The sequence below is a fragment of the Oncorhynchus mykiss genome, chromosome 16 (genome assembly GCF_013265735.2).
Source record: "Oncorhynchus mykiss isolate Arlee chromosome 16, USDA_OmykA_1.1, whole genome shotgun sequence".
Classification (NCBI taxonomy): Eukaryota; Metazoa; Chordata; class Actinopteri; order Salmoniformes; family Salmonidae; genus Oncorhynchus; species Oncorhynchus mykiss.
The window spans coordinates 49,469,628-49,479,627 of NC_048580.1; the positions used below are offsets into that span (position 1 = coordinate 49,469,628).

Consider the following 10,000-nt stretch of genomic DNA (forward strand, 5'->3'; position numbering starts at 1 on the left):
TTCTTATTAACTGACTTGCTTAGTTAAATAAAGGTCAAATAAATAAATAAAATTGGAAAACATCCCTAGTCTTTGTGGTTGAATCTGTGTTTGAAATGCATAGCTTGACTAAGGGACCTTACAGATAATTGTATGAGTGGGGTAAAGAGATGTCATTCAAAAATCCTGTTAAACACTCACAGAGTGAGTCCATGCAACTTATTCTGTGACTTGTTAAGCAAACTTTTACTACTGAACTTATTTATGATTGCCAAAACAAAGGAGTTGAATACAAGACATTTCAGCTCTTCATTTTTAATTAATTTGTAAAAATGTCTAAAAACATAATTCCACTTTGACATTATGGGGTGTTGTGTGTAGACCAGTGACACATCATCTCAATATAATCCATTTTAAATTCAGGCTGTAACACAACAACATGGGACAAAAGTCCAGGGGTGTGAATACTTTCTGAAGGTACTGTATATGTATGGCTCTGAATAGATTGGCTCCATGCCTTCTCTTCTCTGGCACATCCATCCCAATTCCAAAGGAAAGCTCCATATACAAGTGTTGTTCCCGCTTCTGGCTACACGATTCATCTTTATTTATTTAACTCAGGTGTCCTGAGGCCATTCATTCAACTGATGCTTTAAAAAAGCTGCCAGACTCTGCCAGATCAGATCAGTTCAATTTGAATAGGACTGAAAAGAACAAAACACAGCCTTCCTTACAGCTCAGGCATTTTCTAACCACTCATACTTTTACCTTTGCTCACCTTTTTTGCAGGGCAGGCCTGCTAGGGTGGATCCTGCTGTCAAAGACCCGGTTTGATTCCCTATCATATCAGACCAGTCACAGAAGACATACCTGTAGGCCTGCAGTATTGCTACAGTATGTGTACATCCCAAATTGCACCCTATTCCTTATATAGTGCACTACTTTTGATCAGATCCCTATGGTTGCACTATAAAGGGAACATGGTGGCATTTGGGACTCAACTATAGCCTATCACTTGTAACAAAAGCCTAAACAAGGCTTAATGAAAATGCACCATCTGCAGTGTAAATGATACTTCCCCTGAATGGAACCATAATGAGGTCTTGACCCCAACAGTTTAAAGTTTCCCTTCAGGTAAGAGAGCAGGACTAATGAGCTCATACTGGTATCCTCTCTGGCACCATAAATCTGGTGCAGTCCTTTTGCTGGAATGTGTGTGTGTGTGTGTGTGTGTGTGTGTGTGTGTGTGTGTGTGTGTGTGTGTGTGTGTGTGTGTGTGTGTGTGCGGGCGTGCGTGCGTGTGCGTGCATGTGTGCGTGTCTGTCCGTGTGTGTGTGTGTGTGTGTTGAGGATGCAAGGCTAACCTTTGGGCCTTTGGATGCAGGTGTGCTGGTTGTCGCTCAGGAAGAATCCTTCTCTGCAGCGGCACTCGTAGCTGCCCATCATGTTGACACAGATCTGCTGACAGCCACCATTACCCTCCGAACACTCATCCACATCTGTAATGAAACAGGAAAAGAAAACAATCATTACAATCATTGCACCGAAATAGGTCCATGAATGAGGAAATAGACCATTAGCGTCAACGGGATTAAGGGATCTTCTTCTGCAGTTACTTTTTTGCACCCAGTCAGATAGATTTTACAGAAGGGAAATATATTGGGGCGGCAGGTAGCCTAGTGGTTAGAGCGCTGGGCCAGTAGCCGACAGGTTGGTGAGTCGAATCCCCGAGCTGACACGGTAAAAATATGTCATTCTGCCTCTGAGCAAGGCAGTTAACCCACTGTTCCACGGGCGCCGAAGACGTGGATGTCGATTATGGCAGCCCCCCGCACCTCTCTGATTCAGAAGGGTTGGGTTAAATGCGGAAGTCACATTTCAGTTGAATGCATTCAGTTGTACAACTGACTAAGTATCCCCCTTAACATGACACCAACATAACACAACGGAAGATGGTTGGCATGGAAGGGTGGAAGAATAAGAGTTGATGAACATTTCTGAAAAAGTATGAGCCTAATAACAGTCATATCAATGCAATAGAACCAGGGGAGTGGTTTTCAGCAGGGCAGACTGCAGAGGTCACAACACGAGGGGGAGATATGAGACATAGTCAACAGAAGACAGAGGGGCTTGTCTGAAGAGTTGGTGTCTCAGTTAATAGTTATCTGGGGTGGCAGCAGACAGAGCGGAGGGCTCACGGTTTGAAAGCCTCCAACTGTGCGGCACTAAGCCTGAGCAGCACAATCCTCTGGCAACTGTGGTAACCTGATCCACCTGGAACAGAGTACTGTCAATGACGAGCGTCTGTCAGCCCCTCCACTGAAGGAATGCCAGGAGAGGAGGGAGAGGGAGTGGAAGGAGAAGGGGAGAGGGAGGAGGGGGTAATGAAAGGGAGGGAGGAGTGGAGAGGGAGGAGAGCCACTTGAAGACTAGTGAAGTGCAGCACACAGCAGTAGTCTGTACAGAGGTATCTCCTGAGGCTATGCTTTGTCACTGGGCGTAGCACCGTAGACTAATGAGTAGGTACTAACGGTAGGTGCTGACATAGCATTTAATCCCATTGAGACTTCATTGGGCCCCTTACTCTAAAAAGATACAACTAGAGGTGTTCGGTACTCTCTGTCTGAAGCCAACTGAGACTACACCCAATCAGTGTTAACAGCACAACATCTATTCATTAACAACTTGTTAAAAATGGCAGAGCACACCAGTAACTACATGGGGTATTGGAACATAGAGAAACCAGATGTAAGCGCTTTTGAATGTATAGCATCAAGCCACCATCCTTACGGTGGGAAGAATCCAAACATAGCCCTAAAATGATTTAACAGTATCAAATTAAAAACGTTTGGGGCCATCCATTAATCTTTGAAGACCCTTTAAAAGGATGGTCTGGCACAGTGTCTTACAATATTATTTACAGTATATTTGTATTGAACCTTTATTTAACCAGGAAGTCTCATTGAGGTCAGAAGACCTCTTTCCCAAGAGAGACCTGTCTACGGGATTAGACGTTAGTAATGTTACCAGTCATCCCAGCATTCCCTATGCGTGACAGTGCCTTGACTCCAGGCCTCCTCCTCCCCTGGAGACCTGTGCTCTGTCCCTGACTACGGACAGAGCTGGAACCCTATCCATCCCCATGCTCAACGCATCAATAGTCTGCTGTATACACAAGGCTTTTTTTAATAAACCGTCATGCGAAACAAATTTTCTGTCTATTTGTCCAGTCTGAGAAGGCCTCTGGATTAAGTTTCCTTTCTGGGGGATACTCAGCTCAGCATAGTTAGAAATTAAACTTCACTCTGTCCTCCTCTCTTTCACACAGACATAGACACACACATATGCACACACACACCTCCAACTCCGGAGTGATCCCTTGAGTGATGTCAGAGTGGAACCTGACTAGACAGAAACCTCTTGGGTAGCTAAGTGGGTTAGTGGCGTGTGACCCTCCTGACCCCAACGACGTGCCAAGTCTAGCCCATCAGCACCGCTGCCTGCCTCCTCTCAAAACAATGTAATCATGTCACTAAGGCCCACTGAGAAAACCTGAGCACTCTCGCTGGCCAGGTGACGTGTCTGTCCCTGCATCCTTGAAAAGAGATGAGAAATAAAGTTAGTGTTATAAGGACAGACTGGAAGGCCTGTGAAGGTTGAAGAAGTTGGAGCCGTTTCAGAGTGAAGTGGGCTCCATTTGAGCAGCTGGGCTGCAATCCACCCCAGCCTCAGTGCAGATGCTTTGGCTTTAGTTTAACAGTCTTCCTCCACTGTGAAAGAAAGGGAGAGTGGCAGCGGTGACACCTTTCAGCTTCGCTGCAAGGAACCTGCAGCTGCACCTTTGCAGATAAACCGTAAAGCCAAACACCAACCTGTATGACACCCTCTCCCCTAAAATAAGTGGGCACACACACACACACACACGCACTCGCACTCGCACACACACACACACGCACACACACACGCACGCACGTGCACACGCACATGCACGCGCGCACACACACACACACACACACACACACACATACACACATGGAGAGAAGTAAACTAATGACACATGCATGAATATACACCAAACAAGCAGTAAGCCACAAAAAGCCAATCGGGAATTCTCTTTCCAAACCTCCAGCGCATCAATGAAGGTTTCATTTCTTGATTCCTTCATCCCACCAAATGAGGCGTTGCCTGTCAGTAGATCTCTCCTGCTGCAATAATTGCCTGTGTTGTGTGCTCGGCACGGCTGGCGTCCAGAGCTAATACTTCCAAGCGGAAAGGGATTCTGGCACAGCAAGGAGAAGTGATCATGTTATTTGGACTGAAACGTTGTTTTTTTTAACAAAAATACCTTGAGAGTATGGGAAAAAACGTGTTAATGAAGATAAAAGGGCTGCCTCAGTTATGAAACATGACATCTCTCCCTCGATCCCTCGCTTTGCTGTGAGGAGGAGATGGGAAAAAGGGAAGATTCAAACAGAGGGAGATTAAGAGATTGGTTGTGTTTGCAGAGGCCATGTCCGCTGGTTTCTCAGATAGCCTTGACTGTATATATAACATTTGGCCTTGTGCTGAGCTTCGGAGCCCGTGTAAACATGGCGGCTGAGATACAAAAACTCCTCAACCCTTATTTTGGAGAAGCACTCATGTCTTTTCCTAAAAAGGTTCAGATACTCTCGGGACATTTATTGCTGACCCAGCAACTTCTTTGTGGGGAAAATAAAAAACAATGAGGATCTCCTCCACAGTGCTGACCAAGAATTATGCTTCCACAGACCCAAAAGACAGGCAGGCAGACAGGCAGACAGACAGGCATGTCTTTGGGATCCAGAGCAGACAGCCCAGAGACATGAAGAGGTGAGACCGAGGCCGGCCATTCGCCCTGTTTGTGCTTTTCATTTACAGGGGTATAAGAAACACACACTCCATAATAAGGCAGCAATAAGGGCCAGGCTGAAGGCAGCACACAAACAGCATGCTGTGCTGCCTGAGCTGCCCTGGTAGGTGAGGGAGACATTATGAAGATAAACATCCCATTGGTTTTGCTGAGCATCGGTAGGTGGGAGGGGGGAGGTTGGAGCATAGAGAGCTAGTCCCAAATTAAAACAAGATCCTTTCTTTTTTAAACAGGATTAGGGGATTTCCTCTTTCCTCTCCGTTGCCTCTGGAGTTCAATGACACGGCTCGTTCTTTCCACCCTCTTGACTGAACAGTGACCACGGCGCCAGGTTTGAACCGAGCCAAGGCGCTCTGAGAGGAGCCCTGAGTGCACACAGACACAGGCCACACGTAAACAAACACGCAGCGCTTATCAAGCACATGTCAGCAGGAGGTTGCACAAGTGAATGTGTTGCCTGAGCACAAACACACTCTCTGTTTGTTAGGTAGGTGGTTGGGAAACTGAACTCAGAGCATTGGGAGAGCTATTAGGCTAGAGATACTTTTTTATTGGTTGAACAACGCACTTCCTTAGGTTAAGCCTATGTATAGGTGTTATTAAAGCTGATTTAAACCCTGACTAGTGTGACCACAATACACAAAAACAAACACAGCCTTTGCTTAGGCTGCATTTTGATTTTAATTCTTAAAAGTATAACTTGTTGTGTGTGGAAACATTTAGGTATAAAAATATATTTTTTTAATGATTTGATAAAATGTTGAATGTGTTCGTGAGAGTGTCCCCTTTCCATAGCATGGTCATAATAACCGTTTGGATGCTACATACATTGTGATGTGTCTCATGGTTTGACAAACTACTCTATCTCTGCCACCTTTCACAGCAGATGCGGAAGTGCGACATAGGCAGATGCGGTGGATTGAGACGAGGGTTGCAAAGGTTGGGAAGTTAAGCCCGGGAATTTGGGGAATTTTGCTTAGATTCATCAAAAAAGTTAACTTATAACAAGTTAACCTTTTTTGTGGGATACACATGAGGCAATTCTAGGTCTTGTGACATATTTTGGTTAAATTATCCCCAACTCAATGGAATTGCAACCCTCTGCATGCACAGTGCATTCTTCCATCACATGTACAGCTGATTCTCAAGATCTTGCACACTAATGAGATGCTATTGAGCCCACATTACTACAATGTCTGAGCCAAAGACTACATGCTTTCTGGCAAGTTTTGATTACAATACTGGGTGGGGTGAATATATTTTATATGACATACATGATTTTTTGTTAACTAGTAAATAGTAGCCTACAGCAAAGTGTGTTAAAATAATTTCTAACTTGTTAACAATTTCTGCTAGCTATTTTTTGCTACTATTTGGGTTTTAGCTTGCTTGAGCCTGCTAACTGAGGAGTGTTAATTCACCTGTTTCCATACATGTAAAAACTATCTTAACTATCTTTTTTTTAAACCCTTTTTTTCTCCCCAATTGGTAGTAGTTACAGTCTTGTCTCATCGCTGCACCTCCCGTACGGACTCGGGAGAGGCAAAGGTCAAGAGCTACGCATCCTCCAAAACACTACCCAACCAAGCTGAACTTCTTGACACAATGCACAGCCAACCCGGAAGCCAGCCACACCAATGTGTCGGAGGAAACACTAGCATGCACTGCACCCAGCCCACCAGAGGAGACACCAGTGCACAATGAGATCTCTGCCAGCCAATTGGGCCAATTGTGCACCGCCCCATGGGCCTCCCGGTCCTGCGACAGAGCCTTGGCTCGAACCCAGAATCTCTGGTGGCACCGCTAGCACTGCGATGCAGTGCCTTTAGACCCCTTCGTCACCTGGGAGGCCTAACTGCTGAACTATCTTAACTTATCTGTACATGGAATTGTATCCGTTTTTCTTTTACATTTTACATCTTTTATATATTTTTTTACATTTTTTTCCTAATCTTTACAGGAATCTTTACAGGAAAATGCCATAGGCACTATCTGATATGTGGAGACATTTCACTGCAGCTAATGTAGAAGGAAAAGCTGTGCACATTTGCAAATACTGTGCCAAATCATATGTGAAGAATGCAACAAAGATGCAGAATCTGTCACGTTCTGACCTTTATTCCTTTGTTTTGTATTTATTTAGTATGGTCAGGGCGTGAGTTGGGTGGGCAGTCTATGTTTGTTTTTCTATGTTTTGGGGTATTTCTATGTTTCGGCCTAGTATGGTTCTCAGTCAGAGGCAGGTGTCATTAGTTGTCTCTGATTGAGAATCATACTTAGGTAGCCTCGGTTTCACTGTGTGTTTGTGGGTGATTGTTCCTGTCTCTGTGTTTGCACCAGATAGGGCTGTTTTGAGTTTTCACATTTCTTGTTTCGTTAGTTATTTCATGTATAGTTGTCTTTATTTAAAACATGAATAACCACCACGCTGCATTTTGGTCCGCCTCTCCTTCAGATGAAGAAAACCGTTACAGAATCATCTGGCCAAATGCATAAAGTTCCCTCAGGGCTCACAACAAGCAACCTCTGACAAAAGTCCCTCTACTTCTATTCGAGGTGAAAATGATGAATCAGACACCTTATCGATAGCAACAGCTCATGGTCCTCCTGGAATCAGATGTTTTTTGACTCAATGGAGGAACGTAGTCAGAGAAATGCTGATGAATGTCTTGCTTGAGCTGTGTACGCAACTGGTTCACTTCTGATGCTCACAGGCAATGTGTATTGGAAGAGATTTCTGAATGTTCTCTGCCCAGCATACACCCCTCCAACCAGACATGCTTTATCTACTAATTTGCTGGATGCAGAGTTCAACAGAGTTCAAGTGAAGGTCAAGCAAATCATAGAGAAAGCAAACTGTATTGCTATCATCTCTGATAGGTGGTCGAATGTTCGTGGGCAAGGAAAAATGAACTACATCATCTCAACCAGTATTCTACAAGAGCACAGACACAAGGAACAACAGACACAACGGTCTCTACATTGCAGGTGAGCTGAAGGAAGTCATCAATGACCTTGGACCACAGATTTTATTTGCACTGGTGACAGACAATGTCTGCATTGTCTGCACTGGTGACAGACAATGCTGTGAACACGAAGGCTGCTTGGTCTAAAGTGGAGGAGTCCTACTCTCACATCACACCCATTGGCTGTGCTGCTCATGCATTGAAACTGCTCCTCAAGGACATCATGGCACTGAAAACAATGGATACACTCTACAAGAGAGCCAAGGAAATGGTTAGGTATTTGAAGGGTCATCAAGTTATAGCAGCAATCTACCTCACCAAGCAAAGTGAGAAGAATAAGAGCACCACATTGAAGCTGCCCAGCAACACCCGTTGGGGTGGTGTTGTCATCCTGTTTGACAGTCTCCTCGAGGGGAAGGAGTCTCTCCAAGAAATGGCCATATCACAGTCTGTCAATATGGACAGCCCCATCAAGAGGATCCTCCTGGGTGATGTATTTTGGGAGAGAGTGGTAAACAGCCTGAAACTCCTGAAACCTATAGCAGTAGCCATTGCACGAATTGAGGGAGACAATGTCATCCTGTCTGATGTTCAGACTCTGCTTGCAGATGTAAGAGAAGAAATCCGTACTGCCCTGCCCACTTCACTGTTGCTCCAATCAGAGGAAACTGCAGTTCTGAAATACATTAAAAAACATCAAGACTTCTGCCTGAAGCCCATACACGCCGCAGCATACATGTTGGACCCCAAGTATGCTGGCAAGAGCATCCTGTCTGGTGCAGAGATCAACAAGGCCTATGGTGTCATCACTAGCCTGTCTCGCCACCTTGGCCTGGATGAGGGTAAGGTTCTTGGCAGTCTGGGGCAGTACACTTCCAACCAATGGCTTTGGGATGGAGATGCAATATGGCAGTCATGCCAACATATCTAATCAGCCACCTGGTGGAAGGGACTTTGTGGATCTGAGGCTCTTTCCCCTGTTTCCTCCATCATCCTCCAAATCCCACCAACATCAGTCGCCTCGGAGCGCAACTGGTCCTTATTTGAGAAAATACAGACCAAAGCACGCAACAGGCTGACCAATAAAAGGGTTGAAAAATTGGTGACCATCCGGGCAAATTTGAGGCTTTTTGAGCCTGACAACGACAACAAATGACAGTGAAGATGAGCCCTCAGTGTCTGATGTTCAAGAGGTGGACATTGAGGAGGTCCAGGGAGAAGACATGAAAGCCTGAGAGGAAGACAACCGAAGCTTTAGTTTCTAGACTTTCATTTTACAGATGTATGTTGAAAACGTTTTTGGGAGATGCGATGGATCATTGGGGATCATTCAATATTCCCTTTCTTTTGTTGTTCAGTGAAATCATCCCATGTGAAGAGTCAACTCATTTAATTAAAGTTCAATTCGTAACTAAATAGTTATTTTTTTAATTTCAATTTGAAGGATTTAATCATTAGCAATTATGTCTACTTATGATAAGGTTAAAGGTTTGTGTTTCTGTCACCATAGGAGATGGTAAATATATCCGATACAAAAAAACATCTACATTTAAATGGTATTAATATTAATGTGCATATATTTCCATTAATTCCCGTATATTCACGTTAATTCCCACGGAAAGTTTCCACCTCTAAATATTCCCCAAAATAAGCAACCGAATTGAGAGGCATCCAATGCAAAACTAATGGATTTTATTATTATGTTACTTAGCACCTGTGTGTCAATCAACTCTAGGGAGATATTTCAGTGGAACAGCTTGTTGTCATACCAACACGATATAAACAAAGCTAATGCTACTTTGATCGAAGCCCAGCCTCCAACGATGCACTCGTTGCTCAGGTAACAGTTTTTGGTAAATATACACATAGAGAACCTAAACTTCCACTGTCTCACTTGGTTATTCCATAATAAAAACTTTGCTTTGGTCATACCATATGATATTCCTCTGTTCCTTTAAAACAAGTCAAAGTATTTTAAAAACAAACCCCAGAATGTGTGTTTGGGTGGACAGGCTCGTGCCAAGAAGACAAGAGGCCCTGACGTCTGCAGCCTGACGGCTTGCTGTCTGCTGGATGATTACATCCCTAAAGCCCAATCCCAGGCTTGACTTTCCCCCCAAACCCTACCAGTCGGCTCAGCTGGAATTGTTAATTTCATGGTGGA

General features: G+C 44.4%; 1 protein-coding gene across 4 annotated transcripts in view; it reads right to left on the bottom strand.

The window, feature by feature from the left end:
- Positions 1–10,000, bottom strand: part of LOC110492195 (signal peptide, CUB and EGF-like domain-containing protein 3) — a 108,141-nt gene that overhangs the window by 60,500 nt on the left and 37,641 nt on the right. For all 4 annotated transcript variants that reach the window (XM_036947151.1, XM_036947149.1, XM_036947150.1 and 1 more), the window contains exon 4: positions 1,344–1,478. In XM_036947151.1, coding sequence (XP_036803046.1) covers positions 1,344–1,478 — 135 coding nt within the window. The remainder of the gene's footprint in view (positions 1–1,343; positions 1,479–10,000) is intronic.